A 26,862-nucleotide genomic window follows, 5' to 3' on the forward strand; every position below is an offset into this window, starting at 1 on the left:
GACTCAGAAAAAAAATAAAAAGCCCCATACTCACCAGCAGTAGCAGCTGCTGTGGGAGTCACTGGAGGCTTGAGGCCCTGTGCATTGGGGGTAGCAGGACCCACCCCTGACCGCCTGCCTGGCACCTGCACTGCCACTACCCGATTGCACAGGTGCAGCCAGGGTCAGCAGTGTGCTGTGCAGCTCCACACACTGTCAGGAAGCTGGGGCCACTGTGGCTGCCACCCGGGCCCAGTGCTGCACAAAGGGGCTCTACCACATGCCCCAGTGACCCTGACAGCAGCTGCTACTGCCAGTGAGTGTGGGGGTTGGGGGAGCACGCAAGGGATGGGGCCAGGTGGGGCAGTGATCCAGGGAACTGGGGGAGCAGGTGGGGCCAGTGGAGTTCCCCCCCATGGTTCTCTGCCCTCTCCAGTGCCCCCCCCACTCCCTACATACTGGCAGGAGCCCAGGTCCACCTCCTTCTGGTTGGCACACTGCCTGTCCTGCATGGGCAGGCAGCATACTTCAGCACTGAGGTAAGGCTAGACATAGAGATGCCCTGGCTGGCTACCAGAGCATCTCGGTGGAGGATCAAGCCTCTGGTTGCTTCCGGGCATGGTCTGGGACCGTGCCCTTCCCTGCTTTTTTCCCCTGCAGTTTTTTTTTTTTGACCCCTGGGGGGTTTAATGTAGCCTCTGTGCTGCAAATTTGCAGTGCAGGGAATGTTTTTTTATTCCTGCACATGCCCCTTACAGTGTCTCAGAGGATTTTGAGATGCTGCAAGACGCAAGTGCACACTCATGTGGATGCACCTACAGAGTCCATTCTCCTCAATTCTCCCTCCTTCCTGGAGTAATTTCCATAGTTAGAGAAGAGGAAAGGAACTGGCACTTAGCACTGCATGCAAAGATAATTTCCATATGAACAGGCCATTTGGCTGTCCCTTCTGATCTAGCTCCTGATGAAGGTGAGGTCAGAGTAGATACAGTTAATAAGACACGTGTTTCTGAAAAAATCTTCCCTCCTGCTGCACTTTCTGCCCACATCCAGTATATTGGTTGGAATAGTCGCATGCTGGAAATTTTAGGGTACATTCTATTGAAATTTAAGTTTATTTTTCCTGTCTGTTTCTCTAGTTACTTTTCTTAGAAGCAGAGAAGCTGGTAATATGCATAAAAAATAATTATTGCAAATGGAAGATACATATTTGTATTTGGGGACAGAATTTGCCCAATGGGAAGAGACAATGTCTTGATTCTTTACTGGCTTTTCTAGTCTATATGCTACATAGTAGGCCTGTGCAAGTCAGCAGCTATCTGATCCAGCTTCAGATCCAGCCACTTCAGATGGCAGGGATCTGATCCAGAGCTCCAGATTAGTTTGATACTTCGATCCAGCCAAAGTGGCTCCAAACCTTCAGAGCCGCTTTGGAGATCTGGCTAGAAGCTATAATGGGGGATCAATTAAATATCTGTAACTTTGTTGTTTTATCTCTGATTTGGGTGCAACCTGCAGGGATGGTAACCTCTACTGAGTGCATATAGCTTAATAAGTTTCAAGAAGATTGGTGCAGGGGAAACTGCACCCCACATTCTTGAAAGCAAAACTCCTGTCACGTCTACATGCTACACCACAGTGGAATAAAAACTGCAGGGGTGATAGCCCCTGGTGAGGCCACAAAGTATACCAACTTTCAAGAAGATCAGTGCAGGGGTTTGGGGGGAACTGCATGCCAAGCTGCTGACAGGCAAAACTCATGACAGATGATCCTGTGAGTGTTAAGGTACAGAGGGCTGAAAACTGCAGGAGTGGTGGCCTCTGCTCAGGCCAAAAAGCCTGCCAAGTTTCAAGAAGATTGATCCAGAGGTTTGGGGGGAACTGCACCCCAAGCTGCTGACAGGCAATACTCGTGGTATGGGTGGGTGCTTGGGTGACTGCATCTGTCTTGGGGCACAGGGGGTGAAATCTAGTGCAGGCCTAAGTGCTGGGGCTTGCCAGGCCATGAAGCCTGCCAGCTGTCTGCGTCTCACTGGGGGAGTCTGTTATCCAGGTCCCTGCACCCCAAGCTACAGGCAGGCAAAACTCATGATGTGGATAGGTGACATTGTATGTATGTTAAGGTGCACCCTTTCTGGCACAACATGGCAGTGTGCCCCAGTGAGGCCTCCTCCTCCCCTACAGCCTCACAACCAGTCCTCCACTTCACATGACAACAGGTAAAATAACTTAGCTGGCTCAACACCAGTAGCATCAGCAGCAGCATCAAAGGTACCCAAACAGAACTGTCACAGAGCTTTTCTTTTTATAAAGGAATTGACAGCAATAAGTAAAGATGTTGTGTTGTGTTGTGTTGTGTTGTACAAATGATGTTATTCATGGTGTGTGATGGCTTATCTTGTGTTTTTATGTCTATATGTGTATTACGAAAAAAGGACTACTTAAAAAATGTATCTTTGGAAGTACCTGCAGTTGGTCCTGGATGGAAGGAATAGTAAAGAAGCCAGCAGTTGGTCCAGCCTGTAATGCAGGCAAGAAAGCCAGTCAGTGAAAATGGAAATGAAGGCATCATGGGGGAGGGACAAGCTGGGGTGGGAGGTAGGTGGAAAAGGAGGATGTAGCAGCACAGGTAAAAGTGCAGAGGTGTCTGGGGTGTCAGATGTCCAGCAGGTTGCAGTGTGCCAGTGTGTGATGAAGTGCAGTTCGTAGGCCCAGCTCTGAAAAGTTGGTTTGTACATTCAAACAAGCACCTAACCTCATCACCAGAACTGAAGCCAGCTTCCTACATTTCAAAACACAAAACCTGCCAACTATCTCTAGTACCCCCACAAACTGCACGCCAGAATCTATCAAAGACAACAATACCCAACTACCTGTGGGGCCACATTCCTCACGAAAAAAACACTCTGCCTCCAGTCTCTTAGGCCTGATGCTGAGAGGGAACAAATTACAATGCAAACCACTTTTCAGAGCTAGGCCTATGAACTGCACTTCATCAGCCTCCTACATAGTAGGTACAGAAACTCATGGACTCAATATACACAGTGGAGTTCTGGCACACTGTGACCTGCCGGACACCTGACACCCCAGGCACCTCTGCACTTTCACCTGTGCTGCTGCATCCCCCTTCCCCTCAACCCCTACCCTAGCCTGTCCCTCCCGCCCGACGCCTCCATTTCCATTTTCACTGACTAGCTTTCTTGCCTGCATTGCATGCCAGGCCAACCTCTGGCTTCTTTAAGGACCTATCACCTGGACAAGGGAGAAGAGATTGATGTCATATATCTTGACTTCAAAAAAGCTTTTGATCTGGTATCCCATGATCACCTCTTGGCCAAACTGCCCAGTTGTGGCCTTGGCTCACCACTATCCGCTGGCTGGGAAATTGGCTTTGTGGTCGGACCCAGAAGGTTGTGATTGATGGCAGTCACTCATCGTGGTGCCCTGTGACCAGTGGGGTCCCTCAAGGCTCTGTCCTGAGACCCATACTGTTCAACATCTTCATTAACGATGTGGACATTGGAGTTAGGAGTGGACTGGCCAAGTTTGCCGATGACACCAAACTTTGGGGCAAAGCATCCATGCCAGAAGATAGGCAGGTGAACCAGGCTGACCTGGACAAGCTCAGCAAATGGGCAGACGAGAACCTCATGGTGTTTAACACCGAAAAATGCAAGGTTCTCCACCTTGGGAGGAAAAACCTGCAGCACCCTTATAGGCTCGGCAGTGCTACGTTGGTTAGCACTACAGAAGAAAAAGACTTGGGGGTCATCATTGACCACAAGATGAACATGAGCCTCCAATGCGATGCTGCAGCTAGTAAGCGACCAAAATGCTGGCGTGCATCCATAGATGCTTCTCGAGCAAATCCCGGGACGTCATTCTCCCCTTGTACTCAGCCTTGGTGAGGCCGCAGCTGGAGTACTCCATGCAGTTTTGGGCTCCACAATTCAAAAAGGATGTGGAGAAGCTTGAGAGAGTCCAGAGGAGAGCCACGCGCATGATCAGAGGTCAGGAAAACAGATCTTACGATGACAGGCTGAGAGCCATGGGACTCTTTAGCCTGGAAAAGCGCAGGCTCAGGGGTGATCTGATGGCCACCTATAAGTTTATCAGGGGTGACCACCAGGATCTGGGGGAACGTCTGTTCACCAGAGCACCCCAAGGGCACCAGCAGTCCCACCAGGCCTTCCTACCTTGGCAGGGTACAGTTTTAGTGGTCATGCCCAGGACCTGGATGACGAGGTTGAACAGTCACAAACTCCTGCAAGACCGTTTCAGGCTGGACATAAGGAAGAATTTCTTTACTGTCCGAGCTCCCAAGGTCTGGAACAGTCTGCCAGCGGTGGTTCAAGCGCCTACATTGAACACCTTCAAGAGTAAATTGGATGCTTATCTTGCTGGGATCCTATGACCCCAGCTGACTTCCTGCCCTTTGGGCAGGGGGCTGGACTCGATGATCTCCCGACGTCCCTTCCAGCCCTAATGTCTATGAAATCTATGAAATTTACTATTCCTTCCATCCAGGACCAACTGCAGGTAAGTCCTCAGCCTGACAAAGGGGTTTTCAACCCTAAAGCTGGCATCCCAGGCAGCTAAGCTGAGCTCACTGGGCGCCTCACAACTGCACTGCAACCAGCAAGCATCAGGCCTGTCGAAGATGTGACAGATCTGGGTGTTCCCCATCCAGGACTTTGTGCATGTGTGCATTAGTTGGAGGTTATGGCACCTCCTACCCACCTTTCACCAGAGGATCGTTGGTCCTGGCATTTACGGGGCTGCCGCAGCACCAGCAGTCCCACCAGGCCTTCCTACCTTGGCAGGGTACAGTTTTAGTGGTCATGCCCAGGACCTGGAGCCTCCTCCTTCTGCACAACCTCATCTCATACCTCCAAGTTCATCCTGGCAGAGGAATGAGTTCAGCAGGAACATGTTCTTCCCCTGCTGGCTGGTGATTCAGTTAGTGTCCCCTCCAGCTGAGAGCGGGGCATTACTCAGCTTTTACAAAATTCAAAAAGGAAATTGGTACAGACAGAGTGAGGAGGGTGGCGCTCAGTCCGTCTGCAGGTGGAGCTTGGGGAAACCCAGCAGCAGGAGTTTCACCTTAAGGCACACCAGCTGCTCTACTAACGTAGGATCCAAGCAGGTGCAGTGGGGTGTGACAACATCCCAGCAATGCTGGACACCCTCTCGCTTGGAACACTGTTTGGTGGACAGGACAGGTGTTGCCAGGCAACTGTGGCCAAATCCTGCCACATCTGGCTGTGGCTTTCCCAGTAGGCCAAGGGGTTGCAGTCCTCAGTGAGATAGGTAGCCACTGAAGCCTCAGTGCTACCTGCCTGAGGCTGGGGTCTGGTGCGTTTGGACCCTAGCATTGAAACCATACCAATGGCCCACATTGGCAGTGGCTGGCATGGAGGAGACTGGCTGGTGCTGGTGCTGGTGCTGGGAGTGCTGGCACGGGAAAGTGGATCCCCCTCTTCCACATCCCCTCACCTCTGCACTTCGGCCTCCCTGACTTTGTTCACCACCATCTGCGTCCAGCAATCAAGAGTTGTGGGGCTGCCAATGCACATGCTCCCCTTCACCCTCAGGTCACACATGCCTGCGATCATGTGGACCATGCTGAATCGCAAGATATCCAGCCATCTCCTGATGACCTCCTTCAGCCGCCTTACCAGTGCCTGCAAGTCTGGTGACAGAGGCTTGCCCCAGTCAGAAACATTGATGGCTTTCTGTTGCTCCACCAACCTCTTGAGCATCAGGTATGTGGCGTTCCACCGAGTCTCCATGTCCTGCATGATTCTGTGCTGCGGGATGCTCAGTTCTGCTTGTTTCTCCCACAGCATCTTGCCCCCCTTGATGCTGCGGTGGAAGTAGCCTGCCACCTTCCTGCATTTTGAAATCAGCTGGCTTGTAGCAGTACTGGTGGTGGTGCCGTCACCAGCAGCCCTGTCCCCCTCCAAGGCATCCCTCACTATTAGGCGCAGCCTGTGTGCCGCCCAGCAGATGCCAACAAAGTTGGCATCATGGACAGCCTTCACCATATTGGCCTCATTGTTGGTGACCATGAACCTACAGGTGAGCTTGGCCTGACCAATGAGCCACCCCTGCACCATGCAGTTCATGGCCCCCATGATCTCCCTTGCCTTGTGGGACTCATCCCGCACCTCAGCTTGCAATAGAGCCCACCGATGGCCTGACTGATCCCACCAGTGCCCTGTGAGGGAGAGGTAGGCGTGACTGCCATGCCAGCTGCTCCAGATATCAGAGGTGAAGTGCAAAGCTACCTGCGGCCCTGCCTTGCACAGTTCCTCCCTCAAGTACTCCCTGCATGCGTCATACAGGGAGGCACCTGTGTTCATACAGGCACCACCGCCCTGCTAAAGGTGGTGCATGTGGGCACTTTGTAAAAAGGGGCTAGAAGTGCTGCGAACCATCCGAACCCTGGCTGCTCAACTAGGAAGATGGACTGGCTATCCAGAGCAAGCGTCTCCCCAATTCTCTGGGTGATCTTGCTCGCCTTGGGAACGCCACCCCCCTTTCTGCCCACCTTTCCCCTACTGGTCCAGGGTGGCCTGCCTCTGCTTTGGGGGGAAGGGGGCTTTGGAGTGGGGGACTTCCCTATCAGCACACTCACACTGGTGCCAGGCTTAACAGGAAGAAGGGCAAGGCAGTGGTGCCTCCTCAGATGCAGCAGCATCGCTGTGGTAGAGAAGTGTCTCATGTCCTTGCCATGTCTCATGTGCCTTTGGCAGTGCTGGCAGATGGCAAACCTGGCATCATCTGCCACCTCAAAATGATCCCACTACATCCCTGCTTCTGGGTTGAGGGTGAGGAGCCTGCCTTTTCCCCCTTCTCAGCAGGCTGAGACTCAACAGCAGGAGGAGCTGCCTCAGCTGAGCCACTTGCCTCCACAACCTCCTCTGAGGAGCTGCTTTCTGGAGGAGACCTGACTTTGGTGAAACATGAGGGGGTGTGGAGCACAAACTCCGATTCCCCCTCAGTCCCCAGAATTGCTTGAGCCAGCGCGTTCAGCATCCCTGGTTCCCTGGCAGTGGGAGGCTCATGCTGAGAGCTCAAATGGGGGTGGAGAAGACAGTGATTCCATTGCTGGTGCCCACTTCTGGACTGAGCAGAGGTGGTGCAGGTGCAGGGGTGTCAGGTGGAGACACTGCTCCCACCTCCTGGCTTCCGCTGGCAGGACTGATGTCATGGCTGCTTGGGAATAGAATATGTCTGTGTTTAAGAGGGGTGGGGCTTGCAGCTCTTCCCCTCCCCCTCCCCCTCCCCTGCCAGAAGGCCTGGCACCTGCCTTTCCAGCATGCTTCATATTGATCTTTCCTGTGCTGCAAAAGGTCTGTGTTTGTGTGTGACTCCTTTTGTATTGTGTGTTTTATTCCCTTTGTTGCATGCGTGCACTGGCCTCTTCTTTGATTGTTTGCTTCAGTGTTAAGGGTTATGTAAAAATTGTGTGCTGTCTGTCTATCTGTCATCTTCTGCTATGAATATCTGATTTTTCTCTATATTGTGTGTGTGTGTGTGCAAGCAATCTGTGCCTACCTGCACAGTGATAGATCACATTGGCAGGGAAAACACACTTTTCTTTTTTCAAAGTTTCCACAAAAAAAAAGAGCAAATATAAATTCAAAGAAATAAACTGAATAGTAGTACTAATAATGATTGAATGGAATAGCTAAGCTAAGCTAAATCCTACCCACTCCTTTGTAACAAGAAAAAGGAGCAGGCAAGTTCAACTAGTACTGAACTAGCAAGCCACAATGGCTCAGTCTGAGCATTCCTCTGTCACACAGCTGCTGACGGGGAACAAGCTGGGAAAAGACACAGCAGACCTCCAAACAGAGGCTTTTATGCTGTTTCTAGTCCCACCACACAGACACTGCCATTGGAAAGGCAGCCAGGGAGAAATCCTTCTCACTGGTCACCGACAGGTGTCAGTCTTCCCCTCCCCGTCACTCTCCCTCCCTCCCCCACTCTCTATCCCTCTTCTAACTGTAAGGTAAGCTATCCAAAGTGTCCAAAGCATCTGCTTTGGACACTCCGACCCACTTCAGATAGCTTGCGTGAGCCCCACTTCGATCCAGGCATGCCGTTTTGGATGCCGAAGCACCCAAAGCAGCACTAGATCCAAAGCGCAATCGGAAGACTCACAGAGCCCTAGTACATACCTATACTTTTATACATGGAGGACTGGAGGGTGTGCATCGTTTGCAGGCAGAACAATGCTGAATATAAACATGTATACAAAGAGCAATCTGTTTCTCTATGAGAGAGGTTCTTCTGGTGTTTATTCTTATACTTCATTATTCCTGGTATTGTTCACTGTTAATTTTTGACCCTTGAATTTCCCAGTTAATTAATTTGCTTTGATCAATGTCTAAATCAATTATAATGACATGCTAAATTTTATCCACAGGAAAAAAATGTTGATGGCAATTACTTGATATGCAAATATATGCTGCTTTAAGAATTGCATGGCATGGCAATATCACTTGGGGTTTTTTCCAAGTACCTTAGATCTGCCACTTGGCAAAATATGCGTTTTCTCCCCATTGAATTCCTATAACTCCATCCAGATAAATATAAACTTTCACTAAACTGTACCATTGAGCCTTCAGGTCTAGTGGATTTAAAGCTGGCAATTATGTTCTTACGCTGCCCTGTAGGAGGGGTTGCTAGCAGGCCAGAGTGGAAAGAAACAGTTTGTCCTGACTAACCATTTTGATCAGAAGCAGAGCACTGGTTGTATTTGTGATTTAATAATGTAATTTTTCTTTTTCTTTCCTTTTCAGACCTGTTCAATGTTATTGCATTTCTAGGCTTATTAATTTTTGTAAGTTACAGAAAGAGAGCAGGAATTTCTTTGGGGGGGAGTTTAGCAGAGTGAATTTTTGGCTCTTGTGCTAGATGCTAATGGCAAGGACTGAGACAGAAAGGCAAATATTCCTCTGGCCAGTACAAAGATTATCAAAGCTGGCCTAATGCATGCATGACAGCATATGGGATTCATATTCTTTGATACAGAAAAGCATTATTCAAAAAGTAAATTGCATAGGTAATGGAAGTAAGACTTTGTCTTAAGCTCAGGGTCCAGTCCTGCGAGCGCTCCACAGACTCAGGCTAGGGAGATGCCAGCGCTTTCTCCTGAAAACCTCACCACGCGATGAAATGAAATCCCATGCACAAAGTGTCTTTCTCATGTTCTTAGAGCTACTTTTGGTTTTTACTGGCAGTTTTTTTTCTATGTATGAGAATGTCAGTGAACTAGTATCAGGATGTTCTGCAGAGTAAGCGTCATTCATTAAAGCAGTTCCTCTCCTCTCAGTATTTTGCATAAATTTGATCATGAACAAGAGAGGGAAGCGTAGATGCCCTTATTGCTTAGCTACAGTAGATGAAGCTCTAGCTTGATTGTGTTCCAGCTGATGCAACAAGTAGGGATACATGAGGTATCCTTGACAATGAAGAGTCCTTTGTCCTGAGAAACCAGTGTAGCTCTTCTTTACAGAATTTGGGAAAAGACTTTTCTAATTCATGCATGGTGTATTTGTCACCAGCACACTGCTCAAGTAAAGTCCATAATACTTCTCTGTCTTTTGGCATCCAGTCAAGGAATTGGTGGGAGCTAGCTAGGGACAAGACAGACTTGATGATGCAGCGATTTCAGCCAGGTGTATTTGTGCTATGAGACTAGCTGGAAAGCATCCCCTCAGTTGCTTCATGGCCCATTTTCTCTTGTGCTTTCTCTGACCCCATTAGGCTGAACACTGGACAGAGCAGTCTCTCCTCACTTTCATCTCAACACTTTCATACAATATCACTAAAATAAGAAAATATGCAACATGTCTGATCAAATTCATCCATGGAGGCACAAAACAAGAGTTAAAAAGAACCTGCAGGTAGGAATTAGCAGCGGTCAACAATTCTTGGTTACAACGTTGACCAAAGTTTCTGCTGATTCCCAGTATTAAGCCCTCAAATAGGTGCTGTCCCAGGCGAAGTGTTTGTGTACAATATAATAATGGTCAGGCTAAGGTTGTGTCACACTGTGGCTGTTCATGCTGGTAGGTGGATCTCTGACACTCAAAAAACAGCAAGCGTTAAACTAGTAGAAACACTGACAAGAGCCTAAACATAAAAATCAGACTCCTTGCTGTTTCCTTTTCTATCCAGACTGCCTGCTGTGCCCTAATAGCATTTCTCAACATTTGGCAGGTCCCAGCTGTGATAACCAGTGGTTGGTGTTGATTTGACCATAGTACTGCTGTACAGGGCACCCCGCAGGTTTCCTCTAACTTTCAGAGGAGCAGATCTCTGGCATTACAGCTGTCATTCAAAGTCGTGGTGCCTGAGGCATAAGATGGTTCCCCCCCCCCTTTCTGAATGTGCATGGCATAGCCAATAGACAAGACAAGGTTCTTTGAGCAAATCTGTTATCTTTTATTAGACCAACTAAAATTGTTGGAAAAATTCTTCTTTGCAAGCTTTCCAATACAAAAACCCTTCTTCTGACTGAGGAAGCATTTGCAGTTGTTCTGTGCTCCTCCTGGATGGGACAGAACAGAACAGAATAGAAGCCAGAGGCCAGTATGCAAGAATGCCAGTCAGTGAAAATGCAAATTGAGGCAGTCAGTGGGTGAGAAACAAGGGGGAGGGGAATATAGACCTGATGATAAGATGTAGCTGGTAAATAGTAGAGAGGTTATCTGGGGTATCAGATGTTGGGCAGGTTATAATGTACCATAAATACAATGTCTATATTTAGTCCATGACTTTTTGTATCCAGTAGGTTGATGGAGTGAAGTTTGTAGGCTCGTCTGCAAAAGGTGTTTTTTAATTTCCCTTTGAGGATTAGAGCTGAGAGATTGGAGAGAGAGTGATTGTCTTATAAGAAATGTACCCTCATAGCTAATTGGGTATTCTTGTCTTTGATAGATTTTTGGTGTGCATTCATTCTGGTATGCAGTTGTTTGGCTTCTCCTACATATTTTCCATCGGGGCATTTAGTGCACTGGATGAGCTATACTGCATTTCTGGAGGTGCAGGTGTAAGATCCAGGAATGCTGATGGTTCTGTTGTGGGGCATAGTTATTGTGGGGGTGGGAGAGATGTGTTGGCAGGTTTTACATTTCTTGTCATGGCATGACCCGGATCTGTTCAGTGTGTTTTGGGCTATAGGAAGTTTGCTTGTGGTGGTGAGGTTGGTGAGGTTAAGTGCTTGTTTAAAGGCTAAGATGGAAAAGTTCTTCTGGTGAAGAAGAGGTTCTTCTGGGAAGATATCTTGAAGAATTGGGTGGTCTTCTATTATGGATTTCAGTTGTTTGAGAATTTTTCATATAGGTTCCAGGGATGGATGATATGTCATAATTAGTGGTATGCGATTCATGGGGATTTTCTTTCTGTACTGTAGCAATTCTTCACGTGGTATCCAGGTGGCTCTTTCAAAAGTGCAACGTATCTCTCTGGTGGAGTGTCCTTGTTGAGTGAAAGCCCTTTTGAAACTTGTGAGGTGACAATCACAGGTGTTCTCCTCAGTAAAAATGTGGTGGTATTGGAAAGCTTGGCTGTATATTACAGCTTTCTTGGTGTGTTTAGGGTGATTGCTGGTTCTGTGCAAAAAACATAAGTTGGTCCATGGGTTTCTTGTATGTAGTGGTTTGTATTTTACCATTCTGAATAGGGATCACTTGTCTCTAAAAAGGAAATGTTGGTGCTGGAGTAGTCTGATGATTATTGAATTTCTCATGGAAATCAGTCAGAGATTGCAGATTTTCATTCCAAATGATGAAGATGTCATCAATATATCTTAAGTATAGCAAGGGTTTCATGGTGCAGTCCTTGAGGAATTCTTCTTCCAGGTGGCTTATAAAAAGGTTGACATATTATGGGGCCATTTTGGTGCCCATAGCTGTACCCATGGTCTGGAGGAAGTGTTGGTTATCAAAAGTGAAGAGGTTGTGTGTGAGGATGAAGTGTATAAATCCAGTAATATCTTTAGGTCTGTACTCTGAGTTGTAATCTTGCTCTCATAGATACGTAAAGCAGGCTTGGATGCCATCCTGGTGTGGCATGTCGGTATATAAGCTGGTAATGTCCATGATGGCTAGGAGGGGTGTTGCTGAGATGGTGGTTTATATTTTTAAGTTTTTGTAGAAAGTCTGTTGTGTCTTGGACAAAACTCACTCTTTGGATAACAAGCGACTTTAGGATTGATTTGATGAAACCTGATATTGCCTCAGTTAGGGTTCCATGCTTGGATATGATAGGTCTGCCAGGGTTCCCTTGTCTATGAATTTCAGGGAACATGTAAAAATTTCCTGGATTAGACAGTGGGTGGATCAAGGTTCTGTAGGGTTTTTTTGTAGTTCAGATGGAAATGATTTGATAATAGTTTTGAGCTTTAAGGCAAAAAGGGGAGCATGATCTTCCCCTATTTTTTTTTGTAGTAGGTGGTGTAGAAGAGAGATGGCTTCTTTTATATAGTCTTCACAGTTAAGGATGACTAAAGCTCCTCCTTTATCTGCTGGTTTTATTACTATTTGGTGGTTGGATCTTAGAGATTCTATGGCCCTTCTCGCTGAGAGGGAGAGGTTGTTATGGTGGCATGTGTTGTTAATTATTTCATTGTTCACTCTTCCCCTGAAGCAGTCAATATATTGTTCAAGCTTATAATTTTGTCCACTGTGAGGTGTCCAATCTGTGTCCAATCTGATAGGGTGTTTTTGGGAGGGGTGATCTTTTCCTCAATGTTGTCAAAGGATGAAGCATTGTTGGAAGATCAACCATTAAATCATGGTTTAAGTGTAACATCTGTCAGGGGCCTTCAGCTGTTATGTAGGTCTTTGTGAGTGCTGCTGGGAACTATTGGGGATATCAGAGGTACCTGCATTTAACCTACCTGTGGAACTTGGGTTTTTCCTCTTGACATACCCTCTTTTATTGGTTAGATTGTCCCCTTTTGCTGCTTTTGCCTCCCTGTGTAAAAATATATGCTCTTTTATAACACCTACAGAATGACTCATCAGCACAAGTATAAGCAACTCGGCTGGGGAAAAAAATAATTTAGTTGCAATCTGCAAGCACTTGCCCTTAAGGGTTGGTATTTATAATACAAGAAAGTATAACAACTCAGTCTTCTCAAGTCCTGTGACCATTGGGTATGATACTCTGCTTTCCAAAATATATCTTCTTCCTGTGTGTCTTCCTCTGTGTTCCAAGACCATGCAAAACTGGATGACAAGTCTGAATTTAACCATTATTTCAATAAGGCCAAGATGTTCTTCTTCATCTTGTCACAACAAGATGGACTACTTTGATATATGTGCCCCTTTTCTGACCATCTTGTACCAGAAAAATAGATTGCATTTCTGTATGACTCACTGCAGGGTTTTGTCAAATGTAACTAATGAATAAGATAAAAATCTCAAATCCTATCCAGGCTTTTTCTAGGGAAATAAATGATCCCCTCATCCAAAATAAATGAACTCTTGAAACTAAAGTTTTGTGGATGGTGATTAGATAATTGATTGTTAGTCCAATAAGAGATAGTTAATGATAGACTTGTAGACCATTCTTTATTTTGTGAAATTACTAATGAAAGAAAGGTAGCAAATATTTGAGGGGGAAAAAATGACCTGATGTTTTCCTTTCTTCTTTTTCTTCTAGCTGGGGCTAAATGCTGCTCTAAGAAAAGCAAGAAGGATTGTCAGGAATTCTGAAGTCCTGGTAAGACATAAGTGGCAAAAAGTTTTTTATATAATGATTGTATTTTACCAGGGTTGAAGAGTTTATTTTGCTTAATTTTAAGCCCATTTGAACATTATAGATTTAAAATGCTGACATACTTTATTGACTGTGCATGCTGCTTAAATGAGACTGGAGAAGAGATGTTGCAAAGAGAATATCCACTGTAAAAACAGATGGAAAGTGGAGTAGAGTGAAAAATACAGAGGGACCACAGGAGAAAATTTAAAAAAATAAAAGTTGAGACAGTGATTTTACCAGAACTATAAAAGAAAAAAATACTAGAATCTAGATCTTAAAATGGTTAAAAGGTGCAGGAGGCAAAAGATCTCATCTTTTCATGTCTGATAATGGAGTGCCAAACTCCTCATTGTAGCTTAACTCCTTAAAATCTAGCATAAGGACCATTTACCAAGAAAAGCATTCAGAAAATTTAATAATGGGAAATGAGCTCAGGTTTAGGAATAGAAGCCTCCTGATCATAATTATTTTAAGACTAGCAGTTTTGAACTCTCAAACTCAGTGTCCACACCCAAATCCCCTAAATCCTCTACTAACTGTTTATTGCAGCTCTTCTCTATAAAACTCTGTATCTGTTTAAATAGAATCCTATTTTGCCGCACCTCCTCACACAAGTAACTTCAGGGCATGCCTATGTCACTTCCACAACACTCCTGAGAGCCCTGCTGAGAAGCATGTCTTGCCCACCCACTCCTGCTCTGCATCTGCCAAACCTGGCAATGAGGTGGTGAAGCTGCCTGGGGGCGCTCCCCCACCTCTCCTGCATGCCAGAAATCTGAGGAGCAGTGGCAGAGATGCCCTCAATTTTGGGTTTGATGCACACAGAGTAGAAGTAGTTGGATGTGGTATGCTTCTTGGCAGCTCCCTCCAGATTGTTGCAGAAGCAGAGTAAACCCATCTCATTGAACTTAACGGCTAGGGAAAGGCATTATACATAAACCGATATAAGTGATCAGAAATCATTTAAAATCTGTAACGCAACAGAAGTTCAGTGCACTGAAACCACTTTCAAAATGAAACCAGTTTAAGATAAACCTAGATGGGTGTAGTATCAGACTGAATTGGTTTAGGTTAAATTGATTTACTGAACTTCTGTTCCAGATCCCCTCCAGATTCAAGTTAACTCACAGTCTCCCAGCATCCTACCTCCTCCACAAACCACAGCCCCTCACAGGGTGGGCAGGCTAATCTTGGCCCAAGCTGTCTGCTCCAGCCCAGCAGAGAGGAATACTAGAGTGCCCTCTGGCTTCTGGCCTGGGCCACTGTGGGCATGTGGCTGCATTTTCAGAATCAAAAGTTAATGTCTGTTCTCTTGCTTATTGGTTCAATCTACCCAGGTTAGACTAACCTGTGAAGACTGAATCGAAACAAAGCGTTGGGCTTTTTGATATCTGTACTTAGCCAACAGGGCTGATCAAGTGATTAAGCAAAAAAACATTGTAGGGAGTGTGTATAAAAAGGCAGACCTGAGTCTGCAGTGCCTACATAGTAGTAGACATTTTATAGAAATTGGGAAAGGTACAGAGAATTTAAGTTTAAGCACTGCTTTTAATAAAGGCAGAATAGGGACAAGAGGGGAGAACAAGAATTAATCGTAAGAGGATAGAAACATTTGTCTATCTGTGTAGGCCTCTTGTTGATCAAGACCAAGGGTAGGTGGGTAAGATGATTTGGGCAGCAGCTCACGCAAGCAAGACTTTGTAAATAAGCAGGAGGTAGCAGTGCAACCATGTCCAAAATCACTATAGAAGCTGCATTATACACAGCGTTAAATGCTCTGTCTCCACTGGCCTCTGTGCACACGAATGAACTGAGGGCACAGTATGACCCTAATGCTAGGTATGAATCCAGGCACTAAGCATCAAACACCATCAATGCTGTAGGACCTGGACCATGGCTTCAATAGCCATATGTCAGGCCTGTTTGCTACAGATCCTGTTTACATTGTTGACTGGAGCACAGGCTTTTTCCTATTTCTCCGGTGTGACACATTCCTGTCCTGTGCTCTTCCTTCTCCCATCCCAGGTTTTTAAACCATTTTTAGTCTTGTGTTACTGCTGATTGCCTCCTGTTTCTCAGCTTCACTCTTCTTCCTCACCCAGAGTCACTCTAGCATCTCCTGAATACTTGGATCTATTGCAAGTAGAAAGACCTGAACCAAATACCTGCATCCAAACACCATTGTAGTTTGGTCTTCTGAAATTCAAACAAGGATCTGGGCCGGAGGTGCCAAGTACATGGGGGCCCCAAGGGCCCTGTCTGCCCTCGGAAGGAGGGCTGTCACCTGAAATGCATAAAAATTCCCACCTGTCCATCATCTTAGGGATGATGTCATGTCCCCCTTCTCCTTCCCACCCCCCTCCCTGCGTGCAGCAAAGATAAAAGTTGGTGCCTATGATCTGGGCCCAAATTTTACACATTACTCTTTTATTTATTATCGGCTCAATGAATGCAAATGCCTGTCTCTAACCTATAAAATAGCAGGGAAAAGGGGAAACATTTTAGCTTGTTGCCTGACTTTATGTTATGAGTTGGCTCAGCCACTTGTTAAGTTTGCTTCCAGTTGTCTTCAGGCATTTGATTCCAGAGCAAATGGTTTTGCTGTTTACAAATAAATTATTGATATTTTTTCTTCTTGACTCCTCACTGCTCACAGCTATGAAAATTGAGAAGCCTAATTAGCCTTTGGGCTAATGCCAAACTGGGATGCCAAGGAAATAAACAATACACTGTAAATAAGGGCTCAGCTCATGGAGAGCAGCAACAGCAGGATCATGCTTTCCGGTGAATACATGTTAGTGATAGTCAGATATTTCTTTCACAACTGCATTCAGTTTCCTTTTTTCCCATCATTTGATTAATTTAAAATTTACATACGTTAATATCTGCAGTTAGTGATTTGACTCAAATCATGACTATTACATTTAGCCCACTGTCAGGTATAACATGGAGGTAACATACATATCAGTATACATTTGGTTTTGAGGAGCATTCCTTCTCCCCCTGCCCTTGCCAATTCTTGATGGCTGGGGAGATTAGGTGGACTATACCCCTTAATGAGATTCTGCCTGTTTTTCCTTGCATGCTTCTTCCACTTCTCAAGCTGAAATGGTGACCATCAGGGCTTCTATTAGTGTGGTGTACAGGCCAGTGTTTCCTCTAAGTGAAGGGTCTACAGTTATGTCTGACCTTTACGTGTACCCTATACCCCAGTTTGCCCCTTGTCCAAAATGAGGGAGATGAGTCAGGCTGTTTATCTAAATAGTGGTTATCCCAGTGAATAATGACCACAGGTCATTTGAAAATGCACTGCTACACCATAGAAAATCAAACTGAATTAAAATAAATGTCTTTATTACATTGGTTGGGCATTTTTCATGCTCAGTTGTAGCATGTTGCCTGAAATTACCCCTGTTATGCTTAGAGAAGCATATTTTAAAGCTTGAAATCAAATATAATTTAATTCCCAGGGTTTTAATGATTTTTTGCAATTTTTCCAAATGTAGCCACATACTTTGTCTGGTGGAGTTTCATTTGTGATTTAGAGCATCAAGAAAGCAAGAAGAAAAGAAAAAAAATCCTTCATTGGACAAAAGAGTCTGTGAGAGATTGGTAACATGCCATGCCCTGTCAAGCCTGTTTGTCTATATGGCAGCTGGTCCAGAAAACACACAAGACTGGTCAGAGGACTGTCTGACCAAACCAAATACATCTGAATAGCAAACCATACTTTTAAAAATCCATATTTTTTAAAGATGACAGGAAGAAGGGTAAATATATACCATGCAATAAACCTCCTCTACTGACCACTTCTCATCTTTTCTCTACTTGCCAAGTATGTGTGTACATATGTACTGCAAACATACAGCCAATAAAGCAGAGCCAGTGCTTCAGGCTTTCAAGAGAGGGGGATATTAAGCAGAATCATTGTTTCAAGATTCTAAAATAGCTCTGCAGCCACTATGGGAATACTCTGCTGGAGGATGGGAAGTGGTGGTCTATTTACAAGACTAATCCACTGATCTAAAATTTGACTGATGGGATGTATCTGTGGTTTATTCTCGCATCTGCAGATTCAGGCAAGTTGGCCTCAACTTGCCTGTTTTCACTGCAGCCTCCTGAACAGTTCATGCAACCAGAGCCAGTTTACTTGAGCTTGAAGGTAGTCTAAGCAGTGCCTATGTGCATGTATCAAGACAGGCACGTTAACAGCTATTACAGTATCAAGGACTCCAAAGTACTGCCACTTGTCAAGAAACTCAGGCATATCTAGATAAAAAAGAAAGTAGATGCAAGATGACCATGTCTAATAAGGGATGATAAGCTTCTTGCATTTGCTCATACACATCACATGTGGGTATTTTATCAAAGCAAATATGAATAAGTATTAAGGAATGATTTGGGGTTTTATTTATTTATTTATTTATTTATTTATTTATTTATTTATTTTTAAGTAGAAGGCAGGGTTGTTTAAAACTATTAACATATTTGCTAAAATGGCATATTTTAGCAAATGTAGGATATTAATAGACGTAGGCATTATTAGAAAATGTGAACACCTCTAAAACTTTTACTTTATTTTAAGGTGGAGCAAATATGCTCATTAACACTAAGTCATCCTTGGACAATGGCAGTGAAAATGTGCCTTCTTGTAAAGGGCTTTGAGGTTTAATGGGAGCCACACATCATGTAGCCTTCGGGGCTAGATTGTATAGCCCTGTGTAAAAATTCCCTTGTGCCTGTGAGCATGCAGTCTCCTTCCTTTAGGTCACTCACATGGTGCTGTGGATGGAAGCAGAGGGAGTGGAGCTATTTCTTGGCACATAGAAGGAAGCTATTTTTGCATTCTCCATGCAGGTATTGTAGTGGCAGCTGGCCTTTACTCAGGCTATGCGGGGAAAAAGGCAAATTTTGCACATATACATTATTTGACCCATATGTCCTCATCAAAGCCATTACCACAGCAGCCTCTGCCCAACTATTGCATATGTGAGATCTTAGAAGTTAATGTAGTTTGAAGCTTTTTCAAATGCCTGACCCAAAAAAGGAGAGAAGAATTAATGATCCTGAGATGGGGAGAGCATAAAATCAGCAGAATTAAGTCGTTATAATTTAAAAAGGTGGATTTCAACCGGTTTAAGGAGATAGTAGGCTTTGTGCCATGGAAAGACAGACTGAAGGATAAAGGTGTCCAGGAAGGCTGGAAACTTCTAAAGGGCATGGTATTGGAAGCCCAACAAGAAGCTGTTCTGACACAATAGAAGCACAAGAAGAATGGTAAGAGACTAATATGGCTATACCAGGAACGTCTGGGATGCCTCAAATGCAGAAGGAAGGCATACAGGCAATGGAAAAATGGACAGGTTACTAAGGAAATATACCAGGAAATAGCAAGAACTTACAGAGAAAAAATCAGGAGGGCAAAAGTAAAAAATGAGCTGCACCTGGTAAGTCGTCAAGAAGAGTTTCTAAAAGTATGTTGGCCGGAAAAGAAAGACCAAGGAAACTGTGGGTCCACTGTTAAACAGCCAGGGTGAACTCTTAACAGAAAATGAAAAGAAGGCAGCACTGCTCAATAGCACCTTTGCCTCAGTCTTCACAAAAAAATGAAGCTGCAACCAGACACCTAATAAGGATTGTTTGATAAAGGAAGAGGACAAACTGAGGTATGAAATAACAAAATAAGCATTCAGAGAGCTTTTGATGGGTATAAATGAATTCAGGTCAACAGGGCCTGGTGAACTTCATCCTAGGGTACTGAAGGAATTGGCAGAGGAGAGCTCAGAGTCCTTGACAATAATGTTTATGAAATTGGGTATACAGATGAGGTATCAGAGGACTGGAAAGTGACCAATGTGGTGTTCCTCTTTAAAGAAGGTAAAAAGGCGAACCCAGGAAACTATATACTGGTCAGCTTCACCTCAATACCCAAGAGGTTACTGGAGCATATTATAAGGAAGTCTGTTTGCAAGTGTGTAGATGATGAAAGGCTGATCACAAGCAGCCAGCATGAATTTAAAAAGAACAAATTGCACCAAACAAACTTGTCTCCTTCAACAAAGTAACTACTTGGGTGGATGAAGGGAATACAGTGGATATAGCACACTGGACTTCGGCAAGGCTTTTGACAAAGACCCACATGACCTTATAAACAAATTGGAGATAGGGTGAACTAAATTAAAATACTATGAGTTGGATCAATATCTGTAGGCAAAAAGTAAGTATAGATGGATCCAAACCAGAATGGCAGGAAGTTTAGAGTGGAGTTCCACAGGGATCTGTCCTGGGCCCAGTGCTGTTCAATTAATCTATTCATGATTTAGATGCTGGCACTGAAAGCTTCTTGAGCAGTTTTAAAGATGACATGAAACTGGGAGAAACTGCCAATGCACTGAAGAACAGGAACACAATTCAGAAAGACCATGACAGGTTGGTAAGCTGGGCAGGAGCCAACAGAGTGAAGTTCAGTGCTGATAGATGCAAGGTGCTGCACCTCAGAAAGAATCATCAAAAGCACAAATACAAAATGGGTGACACCTGTCTTGATGACAGCACTGTGGAGAAGGATCTAGAAGTCTCAGCGGATCACAGACTCAGAGTAAATCTACAGTATGACACAGCTGCACAAAAGACAAATGCAGTTTTTAAGCATTAGGTGCAAGCATTAATAGAAGCATTAGGTACAAGATACAGGAGGTGATAGTGCCTCTTCAGTCAGCACTGGTTAGGTCTCATCTAGAGCATTGTATGCAGTCTTGGGCTCTAAATTTTAAATAATACTTGGAGAAGTTAAAGCAGGTCCGGAGGCAGGGTTAAACCAGTTGCTATATTTGGGATCCAAACAGAATTTTAACCCACGGTCAGATTGGAGCAGACTGAGGGATGTGGCACTTTTCCTTGGATCTCTCAAGTGCATCTCTTGTGGCAACAGCACATTGACCATTGTTGTTCCACTGCTTTACCTGTGGCAGATTAGGATGTTATACCTTGTGGTTGTGTCAGGGTTGGCTGTGTAGTTTTACTACTAAGTTAGACAATGGGTGGGTATAAGATGGTGTGGATAGGGATGATGCTGCCTCTGGCAGGGGATTGGACTAGATGACCTCTGAAAGTCCCTTCCAGCCCTACTTTTCTATGATCCAAAGAGTTTTTATTCTACTTACAGCTAAGTTTAGACTTAAATTTGCCTGTGAGTAGAATAAAAGCAGTATTTATTTATTTATTTGTTTATTTGAAGCACTGGATTGCCTATTCAGAATAGCTTTGGATCAGACTGTGTTAACTTCAAAGGCTTTCCACACCGCAGAACATCCTGACTTAGGCTAAATGTTGAAAAGCTGACAGCTTGAGTGAAGGTGCCACAAGTCTTAAGCCGTTAAAAATCTTGACTTGAAGGGGGAAATCATTTTAAAAGTAGAATATGTTTTTGCAAAGACTTATTATTAAAACTTAACACAACATATTCATATCTCTAGAACGGTTCAGAATAATTGAGTGTACTAACTTGTGGGACGGAACTGAGTCTTTGTCCACTTCATTATTACTACTTCAATAGCAAGTGAGAGAGTACGTCACAGCACCCTGTTCATTATACATTATTTATACATGGGGTTTCAAACTTCTTCAGCCCTACAGACTAGATGAGTGGCGTGGAGCTGATCTGCATGCTGGATTGGGCCCATGAACCTCTTCCTCCTTCCTTGCCACAGCATACCTGATCTAGTGGTTGCTCCAACCAGTCTGAACCTGTACTGCATGCAGCACATATCCCAGAGTAGCAGCTGTGCTGTACATGATGGTCACTAGGGCCGTGCAAAGCTTCAGTCCCTGATTCGATCTGAAGGAGATTTGGCCCAATTTGGTGGCTGAATCTCTGAATCCAAACAGAATCAAAGGACCCTTTAATCTCTCTGAATTGAACTGGAACCCTCCGAATCAATTCAGAGAGATTCAGAAAGATTCAGAGATTCGGACATAGACACAGCTTTAAATGTTTTTTCTATATACCTCTAGATAGCCGGCGGCTTGTGAATGCTGCAATGCTGGGGCTCATGGAGTCTCCCACAGGAGTGCAGGGGGCTCCCCAGCACGCTCAGCAGCAGTTTCGGTAGTGGGCCAGAAGTACTTCTGGTCCAGTTCCAGGTCTGCCAGGGAGCGGAAGTGAACCGGAAGTACTTCCGGTTCAGTTCCGAGTTCTCCGCCAAGCACATGGAGCATCCCCTGCCCCCCCGCACGCCTGTGGGACACTCCATCAGCCCCAGCATTGCAGCATTCACAACCCACGCTGGTACCTCAAGGTATGTAGAAAAAACGTTTAAAACTGTGTCTGTGTCCGAATTGCTGATTCTCTGAATCAGATCTAATCTTCAGGTTTGGATTCAACCAAATTGAATCAGGGACAGTGATCTGAATCAACAAATCAAATCACTGTCCCTGGTTCTGAATCTGAATCAAATAGAGCCCACTTCACACACCTCTAGTGGTCACTCCAGCTGGACTGTGTCATACAGGGCCCATTCCAGCAGCTCTGAGATCTGTGCCACATGCAGCACAGGTCCAAGTTCAGCTGGAGCAGCCCCCAGATCAGGGATGCTGCTGGAGGGGAAAGAAGAGGGGAAGGGGTCTTCTGGGTCAAATCTGGGTGCATGCCATGTCCCATGTGGGTCTTATCAGACCCAGCGGCAGCACTGGAGCCTGGATGATGGGATTCTTGGGGCCAGATGGGGGTGCTCTGGGAGCCAGATCCAGCCCACAGGCCATATGTTTAACATCTGTGATTTACACATATCACAGTATGGTGTGGTATGTACTATGGCCTGGACAATCCTTTATTTTACCCCAGTCCCCATCAAGCTGCATCCTTGGCACAGTAGAATAAATGTATTTCTACCCTACTGTAGCTTGAGATCTGGTTTGAGAGGATCGTGAAAGCTTATGAAAGGGACTTGTGTCCTCTACAGGCATTTGTACTTGCCAGGTTTTTTGCCCTTTCTTGCACTACACCAATGTGACTGTTTATACAAGCAGGTTTTCCGGATGCTTTAAGAGCCTTTCTGGTGCATTAAAGTAAAACTCCTCAGACGTAATTTAGTTTGGCTCACCACGAATTAAAGCATCGCATCCATAAATTCGTTGCATGCAAATACAAAGACACTAAAAGATGTATAATGAACTTCTTTGTCCACCATATGGCACTTTCACTTTTTTGTAGTTCACCCCTTGGAATTGGTTGTACTTTTGAATTGCTGACACTTTTTTTTTTTCTTGTATCATGTGCCAGCTCCCTGCTTCCACAGCTCTGTAGCAGGGCACAGGGCAGGAGACCCTGGGCTGGGGGGTGGGGGAGGGAAGCAGCACTGGACCGCCCCACTGTCCTGTGGCACTGTCTGGAGACTGGACTTAATTTGTTCGAAAACCTAGTACATGCAAACACTGATATGATGCTCTAAAGCTTACTTCATTCAAAAACGTAGTATGTGGAAACACTGATGCAATGCTCTGAAATACACAACTTTAAATTTTATAAACCTATTTAATTTAATGAGGATTAAGCCCAGTGGTGTGTACAGGCACCGTAAGTGCTGCAGAGATCAAATTCTAGAGCTGTGATTAAAGAGGGGTAGGATTGGTTGATTTTGGTTGTGTATTCACCAGTCAGACTCCCTCAACAAGGGGATAAGCATCCTCTCCACTGTTAACTCTTGCGTCCTTTTTCCTTTTTCAGGCATGGGCTGCCCTGGCAAAAACATAGCCCTCTGTCACCACCAACACTTGCTTCCCCTGCTACTTCTCTTAATCCAGATCATCAGTCCTAGCCAGGTTTTTACCACCTTTAACTCCCTCCTCTGGCCACTGGCCCTCCACACAGAGGTTGTCTATGATTTCTTCCATGCAAAAATGGACAGTATACCTTACAATTCTCTCTTCTGCTCCTACAACTCCCTAACTATCTTCCTTTGTGATGACTCAAACCTTAGCCATATTTTGCTTGAAATTTCATCTGCTCTTGACCTCTGTCCTTTCTCAGTTCTCCCCTTACCTCTAATTGGCCCTTCATCATGTCCTCTCAAGGGGAATTCCATAAGTCCTTGGTCCCCTTCTTTTCTTCATATATTCCTTATCACTAGGTAATGTCATTCACAATCACAAATTTTACTACCATCCTTATTCTGGTTTCCCTTTCTTTTCCAGACTATTTTCTATCCAAACTAAACTCAATTTTATACTCTTGACATCTCCTTGGGACAAATACTTGCCCCCGCTTAGCACACTGAGCCAGCCTCCACTTGCTGAATTTTTAAACCACCACCTTTATTACTTACTTTCCCACACACTTCTACAAATTGTAAACAGGGCACATATAAAACCTTGCTGTAGGATTCCAGCTAAAAAAATCCCACTAAAAATTAAGGGAAGTATCCTGCACATATCCAGTCCTATAAATCAACCCCTGATTGAGCCTGATACGTATTACTTGCTCGCTCAAAACTGTGACTGAGCATGCAGGGTCCAGCCTCTATGGTCAGTGAGAAAATCCAGAATTCCTAGTGCATATTTTCTCTGGTCTTGTGCAAGACACAGTAAACAGTAGGAAAGACCATGTTTTACAAGTGAAGAATCCTGGTAATGATAGGGATATTCCCCAGGGAAATCTTTATCTCTTTTAATTTTATGAATCTATGATCATTTGCAGCCCTTGAGTTGAATTCTTTGTCAAGTTTAAATTTTGTCCTTAGCTATATAACATCTTTAATCAAGTCTATGGGGCTTTCAAATGTTATGGGGAAGCAAGTATGTGATGTACTTTTCATTTCACTGACATTAATTACCATGAGAAGGGAGAAAAAATTTGACCTATCTGAACTAAAGCACTGTTTTCTTTCCACAGAAAAGTATAACTGTTTTTTCAAGTGTATGTAAACTTCCCCCACTGGTTAAGCTGTGTGAGAAGATTAAATAGTAAGTCTGATATTTCCAATCCTTAATAATATATGGCACACTTGTTTCTTTCCGATGACTGAAGAAATAATCTTTAGAATAAAAAGGGCTTTGTCCTTCTCCTTTTGACAAAAATACTGTTTTCCTTCAGAAACAATATTGTAAAAGGAGAATAGGGTGCATTTGACATTTGAAAGAAAGATGGCGGAAGTGATTTCTAACATGTTTTAATACCAAAATGCAGTGATATTGAGAGGGGGCACACATACGCTGCCCTAAAGTAGTGGCGTTCAACCACTCCCCATCCAAGCTTGCCATGTTCCTGAGCCAGAAACACTTTGGCTCTCAGATTTAACATATCCATCTTGGTCACTCATTCAATTATGGTGTCTTCCCCCCCGAGAAAGACTCACTCACCTTTAGTCACAGGATATAATAGCTAGATACCCTTTCTGGCATGTGAATACAGTTAGGCTAAAATATCATTTGCAGAGCAAAAGGTAAATCCCCAGATTTTTAAGAAACATGTAAGGCCGGGGCAAGGAAAAGACTCAGTTACACAGACCTTACAGCCAGAGTCCCAGAAAAGGATCTAGGGCAACTGAACAGCACTGCTAGACAACAGAGTATATCTGTCAATGTAGGGAGTTTATGGGCTGGAGGTTATCTAGTATGCAAAGGGAAACATTTGTGGCATTTTTAGACTAACCTGATTTTCCAGCACAAATTGTGTAGCCACACATTCCACTCTTATAAGTAAACCCCAAATATCAGCATTGGAAATTGGGTAAATTTCTGTAGGAAATTTCTTGAGAGTCTATCAAATCCAGTAAGCCAAGGCAAAAGAAATCTGAAAATGCGAGTATACTCGGTGATTGAACCCTGTGGGCTAAATGGCTGTAACAGAAGCCAAAACGTATATGTGCACACTGGCGGATACATGTTAAATCAACTATGTTCAACTCTTTTTTGATTTCTTTCTTTCTTTTTAAAGAGCCTCAGATTTTTTTCCCCTTTTTGAGCCTGTTCTGGGTCTGTGCCAGTTCCTTACAACTGAGACTAGTCACAGAGACTGAACTAGCACAAAGCAGGAAGTTCATTGAAAGTACTGAGTGCAGAGAAAAGCAGCATTACAAGTACAAATTGAAATACTTGGTTTTTCAGTTCTGGATGATAAAATAACCTAAAACCACCTCTGCTAGTAGCACAGGCCTGTCTTTTTGACCCAGATTTAGTCTCAGAGGGCCAAGAGCTTGGAGAATCTCTGAAGGTCACATGCTTAACCTGCTAAAGGAAGGGCACCAGGCATGCTATTCCAAGAACACCATCTGCTAAGCAGTACATGAGAGTTGATCTGTTTTCCCTAGACCACAGGGAGGGGGGATGTAATGATGATTGCATATGATTTTCAGGAAAGTGTAAGTGTGTGGGGAGGGGAAGAAGAGGAACAATGCTGAAGCATATGTGACAGTAAAATTGAGAAAGACTCTGTGCCAACTCTGCATTACTGCAATCTAAAAGGAAATTCTCATGACATTCCCCCTTAATCATGGAAGGGGAAGAAGGAAAGCTCACTTGATGGCAAACTGAACCAGCTAGGCAAATGCCACATTGATTCATTTGAGAGCCATTTTCGTGTCTACTTTCAGGTACACATCTTAAGATCCAACAGCTGGAAGCTGAAGTCAGTAAAATTCAAACTGGAAATAAAATATAACTGTTAAGCAGTGAAGGTAATCCGCCTGATGACTGAGGATTAAATTCTCTGCCACTTGGAGAATTTAAATAAAGATTAGCAACCTTGCTAAAAAAATATGCTTGAGCTCAACCAGAAATCAGTGGGCTAGGTTCAGGAATCAGAGAGTGAAATTCAGTTGCCCATGTTATAGATAAGATAGTATCACATGATCATGATGGCCTCTTCTGTCCTTAAAATCCGAGGCACTATAAACTGCACCTTTAAGGTAAGAAGCAGTGCTGATGTACACTCCTTGAGGCTCCTGTGGAGTAAGTGGGTTTGCATAGGGTGTAAGACGAAGCTAAACTGGGCCTTTGACTGGATGGAGGTCTTTCTCTGCTATTAACAAAATTAGGAACTCAGGCTAAAACTGAGTAACTTTTCAAACACTGGTCTCTGTAGCATGCCTGCAAATTCTGCAT

The 26,862-nt window shown here is 44.4% G+C and overlaps 1 protein-coding gene across 1 annotated transcript in view; it reads left to right on the forward strand.

Annotated features, from left to right (window-relative positions):
• Nucleotides 1–26,862, forward strand: part of AOAH (acyloxyacyl hydrolase) — a 156,453-nt gene that overhangs the window by 41,484 nt on the left and 88,107 nt on the right. Inside the window, exons 6-7 of the mRNA XM_090048689.1 lie at nt 13,666–13,725; nt 24,653–24,723. Coding sequence (XP_089904815.1) covers nt 13,666–13,725; nt 24,653–24,723 — 131 coding nt within the window. The remainder of the gene's footprint in view (nt 1–13,665; nt 13,726–24,652; nt 24,724–26,862) is intronic.

This window comes from Crocodylus siamensis, chromosome 5 (assembly GCF_052110815.1).
Source record: "Crocodylus siamensis isolate JL-2025a chromosome 5, ASM5211081v1, whole genome shotgun sequence".
Classification (NCBI taxonomy): domain Eukaryota; kingdom Metazoa; phylum Chordata; order Crocodylia; family Crocodylidae; genus Crocodylus; species Crocodylus siamensis.